Here is a 21,838-nt window from a genome sequence, read left to right on the forward strand (position 1 = left end):
GTGGTTAATGCGGAACGCTGTGAACCCGGTGACCCGAGTTCTACGCAATGCCACGGCTACTGTCGGTGGCAAGTGATCTCAGAACCGGGCCTGCCATCCACCCACTCCCCAACCCACACTGGCCAGCGTGGTGAAGTAAAGAATAGTGAGGGGGGGGGAGAACCTAACTGGGAAAGAGGCATTTCTGAATGAGAAATCTCCTAAATGAGAATGTGTTCAAGGCACACAAGCTTATTCAGCGGTTGACAGGACAATCCAGGTATTTTAGGTTCATAACCATACCGCTTTGCAAAATGGAAACGCATCCCCCCCCCACTTGTTATTGTGCGGCCATGGAAGGAGCATTGTTTTATACGTGGAAGAAGGTGTTAAGCTGATTTTAAGCCGGCTCAATGTACATTCTGTCGGCCTGCAAGAGCACATTAGAAGTCACGACTGAACGACACGCGATATGGGTCTGGCTGCGCCAGCTAGAAAATGAACCCAGAAACAAAACGGTTGCCCTGCCCGTGAATTAGCTTGCACTCGGCGAAAAACAGAGCTATCCCAAATACAAATAAGCACAATAACAAACTCGTTTAGGGCGGTGGGAATGTTCCTCAACACTTTACACTGTCTGATGAAGAATATGCTGGTTCTAGATTTGAAGCTTTCGTGACTGCAAGGATTCATATTCTTAGGTTTTTTCGGTAAAGTCACGTAGGTAAAACATCAAAATTAATGAAAATAAAATAAAACAAAAATCACGACGTTTCGGAGGCAACACAAGTCTCCGTCATCAGGTGGGACCGTCACAGCCGAATTAGCTGCATCAAGTGAGGCAATGATTCAAGATGTAACCACCACCCATCTCAAAAGAATTCTCTCATCAAAACGCTATACCACAGAGCCCATGGCATTTCTGACAAACACCACCTGACCGGTGAATTAAGACATGTACATCGGGCCCTCAGGATGAACGGATACTCTGACCGTACTATCCGCCAAGCTGTCTCTCCCACCACACAGAAACAGCCACATGAAACTCCGACCAAAACTATCACGTTACCATACATAGCAGGCGTGACCAAAAAGATCTCCAAAATTCTAAACAAACATAAGATCCAAGTCCGATTCAGTACAGTGCATAAAATCCGTGATCTGATTCCATCTGTGAAGGATGTCGTTCCTGACTTACAGTTTCCTGGAGTCTACAAATTGAGCTGCATTTGTGGTGATTGCTACATTGGAGAAACGAAACGTCATGTTTCTGATCGTGTCCGCGAGCACAAGTCAGATCTGAAACACGGCAGAACTGATTCTTCTGCCGTTGCCGATCATTGCTACAACTCGGTGGGCTCTCATGAAATTGTCTTTTCCGAGACCAAGGTTCTCTGCAAACCTCCCGGCTACCATCAAAGGTTTGTACACGAAGCCATACAAATATACAAACACAGACATAATTTCAACCGTGATGATGGGTACAAACTTAGTAATCATTGGAAAGATGTTATCAACCACGCAAAAAAGACTTAATTACACTTTTTGGACCATCTTATCTGACAGGCACTATTTTACTTTACTTTACCGATTGTTAACATCCCCAGTTCTTTTTTAACAGTACTCTCTTCATTGTTCAGCCAGCATTGGTATAAACATGGGCATTTTCGTTCTTTTGTCTATCATGTGTATCAGGCCTCCCCTCCCCCCTCTCTGTCCAATGTGTTGGCGTGTGCAGCAGCAACCGCGTCCAAGCCGTCGTCCATTTTTTTGGCCCCGCCCCCCCCCCTCCCGATACGTTCCATTCATTGGCTACCACATTCTGATGAGCTCCCCCCCCCTCTCCTCCCCCTTAAACTTGCTTATAAGGGATTACATCTTGAATCATTGCCTCACTTGATGCAGCTAATTCGGCTGTGACGGTCCCACCTGATGACGGAGACTTGTGTTGCCTCCGAAACGTCGTGATTTTGTTTGATTTTATTTTCATTAATTTTGATGTTTTACCTACGTGACTTTACCGAAAAAACCTAAGAATATGAATATGCTGGTTACAACTGCTTGACAGTTAAAAAGAGCTTGCCGAGACCTATTAACTTCAATGTTAAGCAGAAAAAAGGATGTCTGCAAACAACTATTTCCGGCCGTGTTTAATACACCGCTGGATGAAAGCCTCCCAAAATGGTGAGAGCACCACCTTAACGCTGCCCCGTTAGCAAAATAACTAAATCAATCATCTCCCCAGCAGTGTGCAACCTGCCATATATATAAAACCAGGAAAATAGACCAACAATCTGCATCTCACTAAACAGCCAAGACACAAAAACAACTTGGCTGACTGTGAATAGGATAGACAGTAACATGTATACACAAACCGCTCTCAGGCAGGGAATACAAACAAAAGCTGCCGTCCATGTAAAGAGGGGATAAAGCAGCTTGATTGGAGATGTATAACGTGAAAAAACGGGGGCTTTCATGTAAACTGTGCATAAAGTATGTCTTAAATGCAAAGTACAAATCTCCAGTACTGTATAAAGATGTTCCATTACAAAAAGAGCCATATTACTGCGGCTTGTTTTCTTCTGGGTCGGGTTACCCGGAAAATGTTTCCATACCCGGCAGACCACATCCAGCACAATAACCATACCTCTCACTTTGGTCGTGGCTACTCGTCACACACGTGTCTATTCCCATTTTACCAGTGACCCAGAAAATATTTCACGCGAAATGACGCCCTGCTTATTACAGTGCGTACAGGCTTCTTGTTGCTAAAGTCCAACAGCCACCGCACAGTGATGCTCAATAATTGTGTGCGTTAAGGTCATGGTGTTAACAAACTCAGTCTAAGTTGTTGCAGAGCATTACGTGTCAAATAACTTAAAAGCGGAACCCCTTTCTGCGCATCCACTCATGATAAAATAATAAATTCCATCAGCCTCTTTGTTTTGCAGACCAATAGTATTAATTAAACAGGGCCCCCATTGTTGAGATGGATCACTTTGCTGTTAAGGTCTGGTAGCCCAGCCGCATTCATTATAGCAAAGCTGAGTTTGCTGATGAGACTCAGAAGATCCAAACTGGTCCAGAGTTTGCTTGCTTAAACAAATGCTGTTAGATATTGGTCTGAAAAACCAATAGGCCATGGACTATAACATATTTGTACAAAATAATATAAGTCTGCCTATCTAAGATATAACACTTCACTAACACCATTTCACTTCATCATTCTGTACGACAAGGTTTCAGGAGCCCAGTGGGAAGCAAAACTTGTGTATTTGGATCAAAACTGCAGTGAGAGCTAGAGGTAAATGGCTGTCAGGATATTCAGCTGTGAGGCACAAGAAAACCGGGACGTATCATGGAAATACGAGGTATATCTCGAACACCAGAAGAGAGAACCACATGTGAATTAATCATCTTGAATGAGCTTTTTTTGCCCGTCCAAGGACGGGTGGAAATTGCAGTAAATCTAAAATATTCAATAGAAAAATTGTTCAGCTCATGATTATTAATGAGGGGGGGAGGGGGGTTGCACCATGTGGGGTGACGTCACCCCCCCGCCCCATTGTTATTGCGGAGGGGTGCGGCATGTGGAGTGACGTCACCCACTCCTGATTATTAATGAGGGGAGGGGAGGGGCATGTGGAGTGCGCGACCTTCTTGTGCGTTCGTGTAAATTTCCACGCGGGCATGAATATTAATGAAGGGGGGGGGGGGCTCTTTTTCAGTGACGTCATGCACGGATGTAGCACTGTGCTGCGTATATTTATTTTTTACCGTCACTTTCTGTAAAGAAACGTCACATTTGAAGCGACTTTGCGTAATAAATGATTTAATTCAGCTCGACCTTGCTCTGCGTAAGTGTAAAAATCCACCCACTCATGAATATTAATTAGGGGGGTGGGCCTCATGTGGAGTGACGTCACGCGGGGGGGTGGGCCTCATGTGGAGTGACGTGACACTTGATGCAGCAAATCTGGCTGTGACGGTCCCACCTGATGACGGAGACTTGTGTTGCCTCCGAAACGTCGTCATTTTTATTGTTTTATTTTAATACATTTTTATTTCATTTTTTACCTACGTGACTTTACCGAAAGAACTAAGAGTATGTAATGGTGTATTAAAATGCATCTGACAAAAACTCGCACTTTTAACATCACGGGAAAGACTTAACAGATGGATTCCCAGGGCAGTAGCCACCTCAATAGCAGGATGAATCCTGGGTAAAACCAGCGGTTGCGGTGCCGGCATCGCGGATCGCGAAGGGCATTCAATTTCGCATTGCTTACGGCTGCAGGGCGGGGACCTTGCTGCTCCGAGGCGCTTGTTCCTCGTCGGAGGCATCCGACGACTCGTGCCAGAGCTCCTCGCTGTACTTGCGCTTGAGGCCGGTGGGCGGGAGGGCAGCCCTGGGGTCCTGCAGCAGTGGCGGCAGCCGCATGGCCTGCCGGAGGTCACCGTTGCTCAGGGTTTCGCCTGCGCGAGATAATGCGTCACAGCGCTGCAGTTGCCATCACAAACGTTTGATTGTAATTATGTTTTTAATCAAAATAATCGCAACCACCCGGTCGAGTCCGCCTTCGAGTTTGGCAGGCCTTCCCGGAGGTTCGCAGAACGGGCTTGCCAACCCGAGCGATTTAAGCGGTAGGCTGCCATTCTTTGAACCCTTTTACCACATACCGATTTTCTAAGCTAATCGCACAGCTTTATAACAATATAAAATCTCGAAAAAAAGATGCAATTATTGCTTTGAAAATCGGTATGTAGCAAAAGGGTTTAGAGATCAACAGCCTGCCCATTAAAAGAGTAGGGTAAAAAAAAAGTTATTGCTGCAACTTCATAAAGATACAAGGTAACATTGGAATCCAATTTAAAGCAAGTGAAAAACGAATTAAGTTACCAGCAAATGATAATAATGCCCTCCCTTCTACATGACTTTACCGAAAGAACCAAGAATATGAATGCCCTCTCACTTAGGAAATCGTCAGTGAGTCTCAAGACTCTTCTTCAAGAAGGGTTCTGCTCTGGGATGTTTAATACATTTTCATTTATGAGCATTGGCATGTGGGAGCGAACTGGAGTACTCAAGATACAATTCACACAGACAAGGGGGGAAAACACTTAGCAGAGATGGACTTAAAGGTCTTACTTGCTGCACTGCCATTTTATGACCATCTGACAGCTCAGAGGGGGTTCAAAAGTTTCCGTGCAATCCACCAAATTTCGGCTCGAAAAATTGCTAAATGCTGCATTGCAGACGTGTTAATGCCGCTGCGTTTTTACAAGGTGTAGGTTCTGTCGAGATCGGCTTTATTTTAAACACATCTTTTGAGAACATTACTCAAAGAAATGCCACACCTCATAACTGTCCTCAGGGAAATAGGGCACGATCTGTTTGAAAAAATGATGCCTCACCCATTTCTCCAGCACCAGCAGAAGAGAAAAAAACACCCTTGGGCAGAAAATAAATTACCCATGCTCAAGCAGTCTTAACTGCGGCTCTAAACCCAAAAACAATTAAAACGTCAACATTATACTTTTTTTTCTCAACATGAAACTTAATTCCTTTTGGTTTACTATTGTTTAAAAGTGCAGTACTTGAAATAAACCTCAATATATTCCATCCATATACAGTGTAGCGGTAATAATTCACATCCCTTTCCCATATCAGCCATGGGGATTGTGTGACTATACATTAACAATGCTGGTTTGTGATTGATGTAAGGGGGTGAACCAATACAGATTCCGAATATTAATCATATTTTAAACATTAGATTTTCAGACACATATACTGCGTATTAAAATATAAACACGTTTAAGAACGTACATACTGCTTTGGAACGTACGCACAACACTGCACTGTATATGACAGTCAGGAAGTATGTATTTTTGGCAGAGAAGTGTATTATACAATACAAAATCAACCATGACCCAGATTCAAATATTTCTGAAAAGCTATGGTCTGTAAAATTTCACAAATAGTAAATAAACTCAAACCACATTTCGTTAGTTTGTGTAATTGCACAATTTGCTTTATTTGGCCCGTTTCTGTACAGAGGGCGACCGGACCGTTAGTTTTTTTCCATCTTATATTCAAGGGCTGATACTTGCTCCTGATCGTTTAGGTATGTCATGGTGCCAGAGAAACCATGTTCACACCAATGGTCTGGGCAAAATGCTAATGGATCACTGCCCCCACCAAGGAGAGTATGAAGACACTTTGGGAGTTTATGCCAGGACAAATTGTTGGCAAGATCATAGTGGTAAAATTGCTTGCTATGACGTTCTGCCAAAATTGGAGAATGGAGCCCCATGTCTGCAAAGATCATGTATTTTTAAATAGTGTACAGCATAGGATGTAGTACACTGTTTACCAATGTGATTATCCTATTGACAACAATGATGCCTTCCATAGGAATGTGGAATTGTCATCACCGACTCAGAAATAGCAGTGGAGACGGGCCACACCTTTTGCTTTAGCTAACGTTTGTTTTTGTGTTTATGCTGGGTGGGTTACTTGGTAAACCATCTGGAAATGTTTTTGTTATATTTAGGCCCTATATAAATTGAAATGATTAGTACTATTATTGAAGTACTCGTGCTTTCAGTTATTAGTCGGTGGATTCCACAAAACATTGTCAAAGTAACATTTGTTCAATTAAATAAACAAAAATACAGCCATAATCAATCCACCAATGGATGAAAGCCTTCCCAACACTAGGTCAGTCATGGGTTGTTGTTTTTTTTTTAAATCATACTTCACCACACTGGTCAATACAGGGTGGTGACGAGGACGGAAGGTCGGAACGGTTCTAATATTCCTCGCTTCTGATGTTCACCATGGCCAGGAATCGAATTTGGGTTGCCGAGTTCATAGCAGCATGTTTATCACTGAACTCCCACTCATATCCAGTGGTACAAGTGCTCTTATTTCCCAGCAAGCAATCAACGGACAGAACTATGTCAATAGTTCCACGGAGCACAAGGAAGCACCGGGCGTTTTGGAAGCGGGGAGAAGACGTACGTGCCTCTAGCCACGCGCGGCGCAAACATTTCTCGTGTTTCCTCAGCAGCTCCCAACCGGCACCATCATTTCTGGCAGGAACACCACGGCACGGCAGTGTTTGGACATAACGGGGCTTTGCGGTGGGGGGGGGGCTTTTTTGTTCCCTGCCTTTGAAGCCAAAAAAAAAATGGTCGTAATCTGCACCACACTTTTATTTTCCACCATCGTAAAAGCATAATACTTGGTCTACATTTCATTCACTGTCATATGTATTGTAGATATAACTACGTGTACATTTCTTTACGTTGAGCTTGTATGTTCGTATATATACCTTTACCATACAGAGAACCGATTAAGGCAGATTTTTCATACAGATTAATTGGGCTCTGGGTCGCAGTGTGTGGCTAATGGTTGTACATATATTTTGAACGTAACGAAAAGACCACGTACACAAAACGAGCTGATGCTCATAGTGAAAATAAATATCTGAAGCACGCTGACATGCACGATCGGCCAAATACCGTGAGACACCAAAAACCACATCAGCAAAACGATGCTCAAATGCCCACCCCCGGCCATTTGGCATTGTCCTGTCCGTATATAACGCTACCATTATTAGCAGATTTCAACTTTGTCGAGAGAGTCGAGAGAGTGGTGGGGGGAGGGGGGCGTGATGGGAATCTTTACCATACCAGACGGCACCACGGACAGTTTTGGACGGACGATTGGAGAATGAGAGAATGCCGTTTGCGTTGAGCCGAGGTTCGGGGCTTTGTTTATAGCCGCCAGCGTCGGGGATACCGCACGGGCGTACAGTTCACGGCGAGCTTGGCGGCGGCCACTGCTCTCTTTAGCAGCCACAGACGCGCCGAAACAGGCCGGTCCCCCGTGCCAAGCGCATGAGCTCACTGCCTCCCCGATTTATCATGCCCGGGAATCCACGGCTCTGTTTTCACATTCGGATCGCTCTCAATACGACCCCATTCAAAACTTCACAACAAGCGAAGGGTGCACTGGGTACCCGGCAGTCGCACACTGTGGCCCAACTGCTTACAGCTCAGCACACATGAAATAGGGGCTTTGTGGAGAGTGTTTGGATGCTGGCAATTTAGTTCCTCTCTATGGGACCCCTTTTTGGCAGTGCCAAAATGATGAAAAAGTATTGGCTTTAACCCTTCGGCAATAATACAGGTGTTAAGATGTTCAAACACCAAATAGACACCTATGGCAAGGCATCCAAGTCTGCATTAACCACACATGCGTGTGGTAAAACATGTTGGGAAGGGTAAAGGTAATAATTTTTTCATAATTTTGATACTGGCAAAAAGTATCCCATAGATAAAACTGCTCAACCCGAGCTATGAATGCATTGACTTCGTGCTCTTTGCCTTTTTGCGTTCTCTGGTCTAACGTTGGTCAGACAAGGCCATATAAAAGGCTGTCCCTGGTGTAGGCCAATTAGTTGCAAAGACAATGCGTATACTACCAGAGCACATGTTTGTTTGCATGCCTTAGCACAAGCGTGTGTGGTTCATGCAGACGTGATGCCTCGCAATAGGTGTCTGTTTGGTGTTAGAACATCTTAACACCTCCTGTGTTATTGCAAGAAGGGGTAGTAGAGCCAATTATTTTTTCATAAAATATAGGTCCTGTTTTCTGGACAAAGTTCGCCATGAGGACAGATCCTTCAGCAAATAAAAAATATATAATATAAGCAAGAGCCGTGGGTGATGAAACAAGATGCTTATTTGGGCACAAGAGGATCTGAACTATTGTTCAGCAGTGCTGGCAAAGGAAGCAGGGTGGGCAGGAAGGTGAAGGAAGGGAGAAGGGTGTGGTGTGAAACTTACAATCATATCCTTTGCCAGGGCACAGCCTGAATAAGCGTTGTTAATTTAGTCAAGCAAGGGACCTTAAAACATTACAGTGGATTTTTCCTTGACCCTGCAATGTAAAGGTCATCGACTGGCAGCACATGCGGTGTTTAGTGCGTGGCACTTCATGATCACTGCGGACTGTGTACCTCCTCAGATATAATAATACCAGGGTGGCCTTGTGTCCATCTGAAGTGGTCGAGTTAGTGAAACTGGAAGAACGTGTGTATGAAGAGCCAGCAGCACAACAACGCGGCGCTCAACAAATATTGCCGCCAGTGCTGCCTCCCCAAATCATTTTGGTTACACAACACAAAGTGGCTTCATTATATTCAGTCGGAATTAGGCAACACTCGAGCCATACGAAACTCAGCCACAACATTACCTTTGGCAAAAGAACCGCGATCGAGCAAAGCGCTACGAAAAATGAGTCCCAAGCCCCACGCGGTGAACCCTGTTCTGGAATCACGGTGTGTGTGGGGGGGGGGACGCGATGGGGGCCCCGAGGCCCTGCAGACTCATCAAATCCAGCGGGCCCTTTCTTCTCCCTCCAGAGTAACTGTACACGTGTCTGCCCTCGCGCCGTAACGCTACGCAGCTTCAAAGCCAAACGCGGACATTTGTCAGGAGCATACGCTCCACAATGGCGGTGCCATCAGTAAAGGCCCTCAGGCCCAAGTGACCCGTGGCAGCCATGGTGGCACTCTCTGCAGTAGCAGCTATGCCAGACATTCCTCCCTTCCTCGGGTAACTGGTTTGCGGTTTTAACGTGGCCGTTTGATCTACGCTCAGTGTTACACCCCGAACTGACACTTATGAACGAATGCCTGGCCCGGGCTGCTTTTAGTGATGAAAGTGAATGTTTCATGGTTTCAAATTAAAATGATTAGTCGGCAACTTTAATGTGTAAGAAGTTTGTAGGGGGAAGGGGTTATTCCATTGTGTGAACATTTAAGGCTTATTCTTTTTTCTTCCATCATGGCACAAATTGGAAATGGTACTTTATAAATATTCAGAAGGAAGAAATTGTCTTTGAAAAGGATAAAGATACAGCCCTACAATTGCTTTGTCACGCCATTGCTAGCGGAAGGGCTTCCACATGAGGCAGCTGTTGAGAGCCCCTCTAAAGCGCATTTGGCCTACTCTTCCACACTCACCAGACATTTTGAAAGAGGTGGGAAGTAGCCACACTTCACCCCACCACACGCAATCTGCAGATTTGACTAAGTGTGGTGTATCATCTGTACAGACACAACACCATTACACATTGGGTTACATGGTTCCTCGCGATACGACTAATCATTTCACTAGTTATCGCCATGCTTCAAACGCGGTGAATAAGAGGTACATTGTGGTTCGCCAAGCCTACGAGGCGACTGCAAAATACCACACGGAGCCCACAAGAGTGTGGCTGCACTTGGAAGGTAGGTGTCATCTCTCTCTCTGTGGCCTGCGGGTTGTAAAGCTATTCAATTTCAAACTGATATCGCAGCTGCAAAGAACTGGCTGACGAATGTCTCATCATTCATAGAAAGTGTTAAGAGTCGGTATGTTGTCGCCCTTGGGCAGGGCCAAACTTGTCTCTGCCGTAAATTGGTGAGGGCTCGTCAACATCAAGCCCCTGAGGCGGCAAAACAGTAAGCAACGATGGCTATAGTGGCACTGGTGATTCCTAACGAGCATGAAGTCGTCACACAGTTGTCTCGTTGTCGTGCTGCTGTATAACATAGAATGGCCGCAGTGTTGACTCTTTTGAGTCGGTGGTCTAAAACAAGGCTGTGTGCGTCAAAACATGTTCTATCGTGAAGTTCTACTGAGTGGAGATCGCGAAAGGGCAAAAGAAGCAGATGAAGGCAGTGTTTCAGTTTCAGTTTTTCACTGTTTTCATTTATTTGGTATAACCCTGTGAGCCATTCGGCTCTTGAATCGGGTGCAACCGCAACAAATAAAAACATGAACAGTGGAGGAGATGGCGGGATGAAATCAAAAGATTTTTGGAGACCACTACTGCACCGGAGCAACTAAGGAAAGGAAGGGCTGGAAGAAAATGTGGGAGACCTTTGCCCAGAAGTGGAAATATACAGGCTGACAAGAAGAACAAACAAGTGATGTCACACAGCATGCAAGGCATGATGGGAGGGAATAATCCTATTGTCACAATGGGGCATATTACTGTCTGAATAAATCACCTTGTGTGCATTATTACTCTTAAAGAAGAGTCTCCTGTAGGTTTCTTTTAGAACCTAGAGCTTGATGACCGCAACTGGGGGTATGGGGGGGGGGACCACCGCTTGATGGAGTCGCATCGCCTGCAGAGAGACCTCAACGCGACACTCCCGAGGCTGGCCGAAGCGAAAGCTGCAGCGCATCCCAAGAGCGATGAAAGCAGGTGGACATGGCTCCCCCAAAGCCTCTGAACCCCACAGGCCGTCCGCCTCCGTAAAGCCACACCGAAACCTGAGCCGTGGCCAGCGGGAATCAAAGAAAACGCGACTGCCCGCCTGCCTGCCTGCCTGCTTGCTTTCACGGCCGGTCAGGTCAAAGTTTAAAGGGCATCTTGAGAGAGACAGAGGAGGGAGGGGGGGGGGCGAAAGGGACACACACACACACGAAAAACCCAGAGGCACTTCTGAAAATACTGTAAAGACCTCAGCCATTAAGCACGATCTCTCAGCATCCTGAAAGTAGACCCCCCCCCATACCCTGTGTCTGCACCCTCCACCCCCCCCCACCAGCTTTTTGGAAATGACTCTCTAACAAAAGTACGCACGAGGTGACGGTCATCCTTCCTGTCACATCTCACTCGTGCCGTTCGTTCACACTTCGTGACGCCAAAGCACGAACCAGTCACGTTCCTCTTAATGTGCAAACATGCGAAGAATGCCAGGCCACTCTAAAAACACCCCCCTCGCAATCCTCAGCCTCAACGCTAAATTAAAAAACACTAAATAGATTTGTTTACATTTCGAAAATTCATGGTGCACTGCGTATGGAGCCATTCGCAAGAGCTGACGGTTTACTGAGACTCTAAGAGCGTGTTGGTGGAGAATAGGATCGTCAAGCGTGTGTTCTTGTGCCTTTAAGACATCGTATACTTCCCACCCACTCGTGTTTATCTTACGAACATGTTTACCTTGTGAATCTAAAAAAAGTGCTACATTTCCTGAAGTGATTTTTCAATGTTTCCTCCCAAATCGAGCGGCAAATGACCCAAACGTTTCTTGCACACGCCTTGTTGTGCATCCGTTATGGGAAATGTATGGAGAGGAAACGTTTGTTGTTCCTCAATAATGGCACGGACTCGAATGCAAAGTTATTTCAGAGATTAAAACAGATAAATACTATCCACGTATTACAGTTACAAACCTCCATTGTTAAGTGGATTTGAAAGATCAATGTACCGTCTCGGAATCAATTAATGAATCAGTTAACAGACCAGGTCCCACATTCCAAAAGTAATTACAACACTATGATTATGCTAGGTAAATCAAACAAATCATATAACCAAACCGTTACATAAGCGGTTTTTTTTTGCTGACAGGCAGAAAATGTAAATTCAAATTTAATTCCTATACATTTGTAACTCGTATATAAAGTGCATGCAACGCTGATTATTGGCTGCCTGTATCTACATTACATTACTCCGGTAATTTGGTTTATATTCTATCTCTGAAAGTGGCAGGGCCATGTCGTTCAGAGGGAGTGCTCTTTGCTAATAACATCTTGAAAACCAGCAGCCCTTCATAACAACTTTCACTCTACCGATGAGACCCAAAATGGCAAAAACCGGTCCAAAGTTGTGCTTGCTCATAATGCCAATGCTTTTAAGCTTATTTTAATTAACCAGGTGCACACATAGAGGCTCATAGTCTATACAGTACATATTTAACTGTATATATTAAGAAACATAATGGAATTGTGTTTCATAGTTAATTGCATATAATCGCGTTTCAATGGAGAATTGTAGATTATTAAAATGACCTTTAGTGACTTAAAAGGTACAACATGCCTGGCTGGAATGAAGGGGGGGGGCTCTTATTGTAGGAGGCAACCCTGAGGGTGGCTGAGGAAACCTAATTGTTGTTCAGAGGTAAACATTTATTCAAGATAAGGCCCACAATGCCTAACCCTTTATGGTTTAACCTAGGACCCTCAGCAATTGCGATTATCTTGAACAGATGTATGCATTATGCCTTTTAAAAATAGTGCACATTGTAAAGCCACTGCTTAAGAGGCCTTGTTTGACCATACTTCATCATACTGGACAATGAAGGTTGTTTAATGGGTTGGCAAGCGGTACCTAAGACCGGTTCAGATATGAATCTCCACTGATGCTCGTCGTGAGTTGAGCTCAGATCGCCGGGGTTGATATCGTAGTTCCGTTCTGCCGACTGCTTATTATGAAACTTGAGTATTGTTAATAAAGTCTACATGTGGACAATGCTGCTGGTGTTTTGCATGCCAGCCGTGTGTGCATCACATTGACTTCAATGTGGCAGCAGGGAAGTCGGTTCTGAATGTCGCGCACGCTTCGTATTCAATGCGACACGACCGCAGCAGCAGCAGCATCAAAGTGTTGAAAACCCTGCGGTGTAAACGTCGCAAACATCTAAAACAAGAATCCCGAAAAGCTTCATGATGCACAAGACGGTGCAAGTAGTTTGGTGATCCCAAATTGTCACAAATCTCGTGGAGACAGCAAAGAAGGACGCCGTTTTACGCGGTGAACAACTTCAGAAAAATGAAAAGTCTGGTGAAGAACCACCACTGTGGCCACCCTTACTCACTCATCCAATGGTTAAACACCCCCGGACATCCACTCTGGTATCATCTATTCTCAGTATGAATCCTTGCAGTCACGAAAGCTTCAAATCTAGAATAATCTACTCTTTCTCAAAGAAGCTCTAGCAAAACGTAATATCGTACAAGGAAAATGATGTTGTTGTTAATGAAATATCAAATCTCGCGCACACCAAAACGAACGTGCAACGACAAATGAATCCGCAATCGCAACGCTATGAGAAGAGGAAGAAGAACACAAATTAAAATGCCACGGGAGAAAGTGACAGCACAAATCGCCGATCAAAACTCACCCTTGAAACCAAGGAGCGTCCCGTTGTTGTTCACGGCGTCAAAGTATTGGAGGCTTAGGAAGTGTAAACGGTGCATCATCGCTCTGGGTGGAAGGACGCACACAGCAAGAGGGATTTAGGTGTCCTTCTGGATGATCGATGGAACGAGACGAGAGGGGTGTAGGGAGGTTGTTCGTTTGTTATTTAGATATACAAATAAAGAAACCCCTGGCACTCCGAACGCGGTCTTGGAAGAGCCACTGAATGAAGATGTTGGCCCGGTTGTTGGTGATGAGTGGGAGCTGCAGCAGCCGGGGTCTTCCGAAGAACAATGTTGCAAAACGAATGAAAATCCCGTGGTCTTTGTTGGAGGAAATGGTCTCCCAAGATCTTCCCTGCTTGTTTTGTTTTGTTCCTCCCCCCCCCCAAAAAAACCCGACTTTATTAATTTATTTCCGCTTTTTTAAAATATCTTCTGCTTCGGCGTCTTCCACCCTTTTCAAATTAAGACTCACCCAGTGATGTAATTCTTTTTTTCTCTCTCTCTCTCTTCCCTTTCCACCTCCTCCTCCCCTTCTCTCTCTCTCTCTGCAGTCCCTCGCTCTGTCTCGCCCTTAATGGCCACGGCCCCGTGCGCTTGGCTGATCACAGAACGCAGAACGGCAACAGCAGCAGTATGGAAGGGGCCTCCAAAGGCAGCGTGGACAAAAGGCAGGGGCTGTACCACGGGGCGGACCGGGACAGGGGGAGATGGTGGTGGTGATGGTGGTGGGGGGAGGAAAGCAGAGAGAGAGAGGGCGGTGTGGTGGGTGGGTGGAGTGTCGTAGGGGATGTGGATGGGGAGGGCAAACAGCACTCGGCTCTGATGTCAGCCCGTTGGCTTTTCCTGCTTCTCGGCAGGGGGTTTGGGGGTGGTTGGCAGTGGTGAGGGCCGGGGTTAGAGGGCACGCACGGTGCTGCATTGCCGCACGCGGTGGCTGCTGTCTGCAGTCCACGTGACAGAAGGGAAGTTGCCGGCTTACCAAGTTACGTTTGATACAAATCTATATATTTATATGATAATTGTTTTTTTACCCTTCTATCTGGCAACAAAACTGACAAAACTGTTGCCAGATAGAAGGGTAAAAAAACAATTATCATATTTTTACTGGCAAATGAGGTTCCAATGGTATATATTTATAGTTGACAACGGTGTGGCAAGGTTGGGCTCTCTGTCTGTTGGTACAGGTGACAGATTTTCATCACGAATGACGGTGGGAGGGAGGTGAGCGGTGGCTTTGCCCACTGCGCTATGGACCTGGCTCCCTTGGTTCGTTTCCTGAACGTGGCTAACATCAATATCGAGTGATGTGTCAACCGGTCATAACTGAACCTCTCTCACTCACACACACGCGCACTTCATGGGCCCTCATTGACCAGCATGGTGAAGTATTGCCAAGAAAACCGGCGTGCAGAGATCTTCGACACCTCTGATTAGCATGGTTGGCTACGTACGGTGCGAAAGAAGTTCAACATATATTGGCACATGGCTGTAACGAATTTAATTTCTTTAACTTATGCAGGATAACGCTAGAAATGATGGGTATTCATAACTCATAAACCTCTTAGGTACGTGGTTATTCCAGAGCTATCACTTCGTAAGTGTGGGTATTCTCCGTGTACTCAGCTCTGGTTTCATCCCACGTCATGCTCACACTCCTTAATGAGATTGGCCAAACATCGCAATTGCAAGACACTCTTGAAAAACAGTCTTAAGACTCAGGCGTTCCTGGATAAACAAAGGGCATTAATTTATGATTGCTATGATTATATACATTTAGAGATTAATCCTCACTCGATGCGATTAATTGCCCCATTTTGATGGCTACAATTCGATAAAAGAATCGATTTGTCCTTACACTGGAGTGAGTGTAGTGGCCATGAGTGGCCGTAGAGATCATGGGAACCGATTACTATACATTTATTACGCGATTCGATACATTTGGATGCACGTAATCAAGATATTAAAGTATTGTAACAGTAAATGTGTCCTTGAACTAACACCATAATCAGCTATTGTTTATCCTCTGCTGAATGAAGGCCTCTCACAGTCGTTGCCATCCACAACTCGTCTCGCTCTTGCACAAGAGCTTAGCCCATCGATTCTTCTCCATGGTGGTCTTCCTCGCTGGTGTGTTTCTCTCCTTTGACTGCCATTCCTTCACCAGTCTTGTCAATATCCCATTATCCCTTAAAGCCATTATGTGTTCTACCCAAACACACTCACTTTTCCCTTACAGTCAATATGGTGTCTGTCATTTGTTTTTACCATTGACTCATGCGTTCCTCTGTATGTCTGTTCGTGTCATTACAAGCGTGCGTGTCTCCTTCACAGTATTGCGCATGTTTATGGCTTGCATTACCGAAAACACTTACTACGTCACTGTCGGAGTTTTGTACGCAAACTGCATTTTCCTCCCCCAAAAGTCCATGCACACTGTTGCTCAAGGGTCATATTTCATATTTCCCCAAATATGACACGTCCTGGAAAGAACACTTTTACCCACAACCGTGTCGTCATGGACAGTGTTTACGGATGCGTGCCATTCTGGGTATTGCGCAATAGCTTCTAAAAATATAGGCATGATTGATAACACGAGAACTTTGGAATTCTTACCAGATGCCAAGGAATACTTTTCTCTCGTGCTGTAATGCAAGCTCTACCTTTAGTGTTTATGAACGTAAGCCCTGCACCAACATATGGTGTCTGTGGCATATATATACATGCTACATGATGGCATAAAGGACCATCTGCCTTCCAGTAGCACACAACTTGTCATCAGCAGATCCCTTTTTTATTTTAATCGGTGACCAGCTGAAAATGTGGTCATTGTCATTCCTGTTTTACAAATGTGACTCCCAGGAGAGTTGGAAGAAAGTCATTGAGGCTAATAGAACACTGAGTTTCTGGAATGATTACAGCAGACGGGACAATATGACTGACTTGGAAAAGCCAGAAGTAACATTATCAAATATCGGCATTAAAGGGTTGTTTTTGCGTAAAGCAGGAGGATGGTGACCAATGGATGCGAATGAACAACGACCGAAAGGGATCATTCGCCCGAGAGTAGATCCACCGCCCTAGAGGTAGAGCAATGAGATCCGCTCATGTGCAGCAGTGAGATGGATTGTGGCATCATACACGATCGACAGGGATGACGGCGACGGCGTGGGAAGACTTTCATCCGGCAGTGGCTAAACAATAGCTGCTGATGATGATGTGCAGGACTGAAATACATTCTCGCATCGCAGGAGTTTGAGGGTTGCCTCGGGTGTACGGAGGCCTTAATCAAGCGGTGGATAGAACATGGCACACAAAGAATAGTGGAAAATAAATTCCAAGCTCGTCGAATTACGGCACTTTGCTTTGCATCCCGCGTACATGAGCACAGGTGAGAGCCCATTGAGCGATAACCGTGTCCTTTACGCACGGGGACACCTGGAATGCCGAGTGAATGAATGATGTGGGATATTTGCTCCGCATACCACACCGGAGGGAACGCGGCAGCTGGCCACGAAACCCACGACGCTCGCAGAAAGGCTGCGAGCTAAAAACAGACCAACACCCCCCACCCTTCCCCCCCCCCGCCCCCAACAGACGCCCTTAATCCCGCCTGCTCACGCCAACACCACTTTTAATAATGCACTACGTGGGTGCTTTTGTGACCGGGTGCTCTAATTGTGCCCTAAGGGAAGCGATGGGTGTACTTTATGCTCCTTTCGCATGGCAAAGGCGATGGATATCTCACCATTCGCAGCCCTTTTGTCTATCCACTGCTGGGTGAAGAGCCCCCTAAGCCGTGTCCATCCCTCGTGGTTCTGCAACTCCACAACGAATCTCACTCCTGCACATCATCAGCCATGATATATCTACTGCTGGATGACGCCTTTCCCAAACCGTCAACATTCGTCACAGTTCCTGCCATGCCAAAATTCACAATAAGTGATCTTATTACTTTGTCTCGATGGTGGTTGTCCTCTGGGGCAAACAATCTTCTTTGTCTACCCAATGTATTCACAAGTCTCGCCTATCGGACATTATTCCTTCCAGCCATAACGTGTCCTACCCAAGCCCACTTATTTTCCTTAACAGTCAATGTATTCCATTGGAACCTCCTTTGCCAGTAGCAAAATATGATAATTGTTTTTTTTACCCTTTTATCTGGCAACAATGCAAACATGACTCCTTGTAAAAAAAAATGTGTCAGTTTTGTTGCCAGATAAAAGGGTAAAAAAAAATTATCAGTCAACGTATTGTCTCTGTTTTGAGTCCGTTTCCGGATCCAGGTGTTCATTTCTCTGTAATTTCAATCATGCATCTCTCCATGCATCTTTGCGCACCTACTTTCATCTGTTTTCTATTTTCAACCACGGTGTCCATATTTCTGATTGTAAACATTCGTGTTTTCCCTTTGCATTATAACAGTGATAATAATAATGACATTTTAGATAGCGTCATTCATGCAATTGCATCCCACAACGCTGCACATCAATTATCCAGTTCTGTTCAAATTAAACTCTCTGAGAGCATTCAATTATACGCAATTTTCATAATCCGCCTTACTTTATAATTGTGATCCACATCGACAGTGCTCAAAATCGCAAAGGTCACATGAATAAACTTCACGCATGCGCCAACAAAGCATGCAGCGCGTTTATGCAATGGCCATAGAAGTATGACTCACTAATTCAATAACATTTTCACGCTTTTTTTCGTGAGCTTGTTTTCATTTAACAACGCGTTTCATCGCGCCCTCCTCCGTGCGTCCGTTACATAACCGCCCTCTCTGTGGCTTAAATAATCATAACAACAATTGCGAGCTGTGCCAATGCCATTGTTTGATGAAGGGTCTCGCCAAACCGTATCGATCCATGAGGCTTGTCTTTACCATGCATCGCCACGCTGGCCAGCGGCATCTTGGTGAGGCAGGGGGCGAGGGGTCCGGTTCCAGGGCCAGTTCAAATGTCACTCGCCACTGTTATTAGACGTGGCCAAGAATCGTAACTCACATGCATAAACTTTCTTGATATTAATGTGGAAATACGTTGATGTACGCTCATATCTATCAAGATGTCACATCCTGTTGCACGTGTAATCTGTACATAGTACAAGGCAAAGATAAATGTGTATAGATAATGTATTAGCTATATATTATTGCCCCCACAACGCATCAAAGCGAAATGTCAAATGATTCCACGTCGCGTTTATATATTCATACCACACATTATATAAAAGAAATATGACGGAAGATTGTAAGATAACGTTTTATGATAAATTATATGTTACAACGGAATTACACGGATGAACACACGGATCACATTAACTGTTAAGGAAAGTTGAGTGGGCTTGGGGCAGGCCATGTTGATGGCCAGTGGACAAGACTTGGTTACGGAATGACAGCCAAAGGAAAGAACACTCCTAATAGGACTAATGCGGCGGACATCGAGTACTGAGATCAGCTCACATGCGTATCTATGCGTGTGTACGTGCATGTGTTTACATAAACTACCGTATCTAAGACTATTACCGTAATGTGTATATATGAGATGAAGTGAAATCAGCTTGTGTGCAAGGAATGTGAGATGCATTATGACATCGCAGTGACACGAGGGATGGCGACCGCAGCGTGGGGAGGTATTAAAGAATCCAACAGTAGAAAGACAATGGCACACTTTGATGATGATAATGATGTGACCATGTTTTTTTGCCTGCAACGAAATAATACAATGCGCAAAGTCTACAACGCAACAGCCTGTGCACGAATAGTGGTGACGTGCATCCATTAAATAGCTTCTCCGTGACAGCTGGCTGGCAAGAACGACCCCCAACCCACCAGCCCCCGCCGTGACAAAAGGCACGGCCGAGACACGAGGTGGGACGTGGCCCGAGGCAGCCCCTAGGGCCCTAAGTCCACTAAGGCAGGTGATTTGGCTGCCCGCCCCTCCATATACCCCGTCCCACCCACCCAACCCTTTTTCCAGCCTCTGGTGAACAATTAAGAGCCAATTTTAGGAATTGCTCCAACCAAAACATTTCATCAAGAAGTCAATAAATAAATAAAAATACGCCATTGTTGTATTGTAAGAATGATCACGTATCAACATCTGTTGGAACGCTCTCAAGCCATAAGCATCAATGAATTAGCGCTATCCATCTGTTTTGTCTGTCTGTCCGTCTGTCTGTAACATAGGAGGGCCACGATGACGCTCGCAAAGATGGGCCAATATCAATGAAATATTAGCATTATAAAGTTGCGTTGATATTATGGACCTGATGTATCGAATTTTGACTTAGAACTTTCGTGACTGCAGGAATTCAAACTCGTGGTTCTTTTACCGAAAGAACCAAAACAATCTGATGTATCGAGTTATCGCAAAATTAAATGCTTTCGAGGACAAACACACGCTTGGAAGCATTAAAGAGTGGATTGACAAACGGATTTAAATTACTGCTGTTTACATAGACTGTAGCTTTTCTACATGTAGCATATATCTTCCAATATATAGACGGACGTGAATGATGTAAACTCTAATAATGTTCCAGAAAAGGCTAATAATGAAAGACGTGGCCGACACAACGTGGAGGGAGGGTCCATCATCCAGCAACGGATTGGCAAAGTTGCTGTACATGTACACATGGACGCATGTCCCCAACCCCCTTGCAATGTAAACACAGCCGAGATACGAAAGTAAACGGAAAAGTACGATATCTGGTATTTCTTTTGGACAAGAGTTCTTTTGACAATACCGCTAGAACTGGGTTGAGCCAGAGAAAAACTGGCTCAGTCCAGGAGGGCGTGGGGATTTTTGTGTGTATTTTAAATAGCTGTGTGCTTTAACACGTAGGCGTTCGCGACAAATATCATCCATAATACAAGTTTTTTTGGGTTATATCGCGTAAATATATAAATGTGTCGTTAAACCTGCCACCACCCGACACAGCCAATTGGTAAGGTTTGTCACGTTAACAGAACGTGGCCAATTCGTTACTAGTACAGCACACCGGTGTGTTGGAGAGCCAAGCCACAACATTTACAATCTGAGTACGACGTTTCGCCAAGCCACAACATTGGCGAATCGTCGTACTCAGATTGTAAATGTAATTACTGGCGAAACGTCGTACTCAGATGGTAAATATTGTGGCTTGGCTCTCCAACACACCGGTGTGGTGTACTAGTGACGAATTGGCACGTTCTGTTTACGTGACAAGCCTTACTAGTTGGCTGTGTCGGGTGGTGGAGGGTTTAACGCCACATATATTCACGCGATTTAATCCCCCCCCCAAAACACCTGTATTGTGATAGCTGTGCGCTGTCGGTTCATTTCTTGAAATGGATCAGAAGTTGGCAAAAAACGAGATCCTAGCCACGTCACAACTTGCTTCAACGTGTTGTTGTTAGGCAAGTGTCATGAGGACTCATTCTCAATATTTTTCAGATGTATTGACAGGGACTACCCTGAAGTACCACCGATGCAGGGACCCGTGCCATGACACGGACTACACCCACCGATACAATGTGGCATACCAACATCTTTTGTTGAGTAACCCTGCCTAAACATACTGTAATTTATCAGTCCATCAGCATATATACCAATATTACCCAACAGGATTTGAATATGCAAAGCAAAAAAAACAACACTCTAGACTGGTATTGGACATGTTTCTGTCTCGTTCGCAGAAGCAGGTTGAGTTATCACCCGTGTAACTGTTAATATCCAACACACGTTGGAGGAAAAACATGTCTGGGTCTGACTATGATGTAAATTATGCGTCGTGTTAAACTGCACGACACTGCATTACTGACATCGCACACGGCATCTCTGTTTATTTAGGTCTTACAGCGACCTCTAGTGGTGGCAAACTCATG

General features: G+C 45.0%; 1 protein-coding gene across 1 annotated transcript in view; it reads right to left on the minus strand.

Moving 5' to 3' along the window:
- VGLL4 (vestigial like family member 4) overlaps positions 1-14,700 on the minus strand; it is a 36,689-nt gene extending 21,989 nt beyond the window's left edge. The window contains exons 1-2 of the mRNA XM_078872440.1: positions 13,953-14,700; positions 4,269-4,455 (exon numbers count right to left, since the gene is read on the minus strand). Of these exons, the coding sequence (XP_078728566.1) occupies positions 4,269-4,455; positions 13,953-14,031 (266 nt within the window). The 5' untranslated portion in view covers positions 14,032-14,700. The remainder of the gene's footprint in view (positions 1-4,268; positions 4,456-13,952) is intronic.
- Positions 14,701-21,838: the final 7,138 nt, after the last annotated feature.

The sequence above is a fragment of the Lampetra fluviatilis genome, chromosome 34, assembly GCF_964198595.1.
Source record: "Lampetra fluviatilis chromosome 34, kcLamFluv1.1, whole genome shotgun sequence".
NCBI lineage: Eukaryota > Metazoa > Chordata > Hyperoartia > Petromyzontiformes > Petromyzontidae > Lampetra > Lampetra fluviatilis.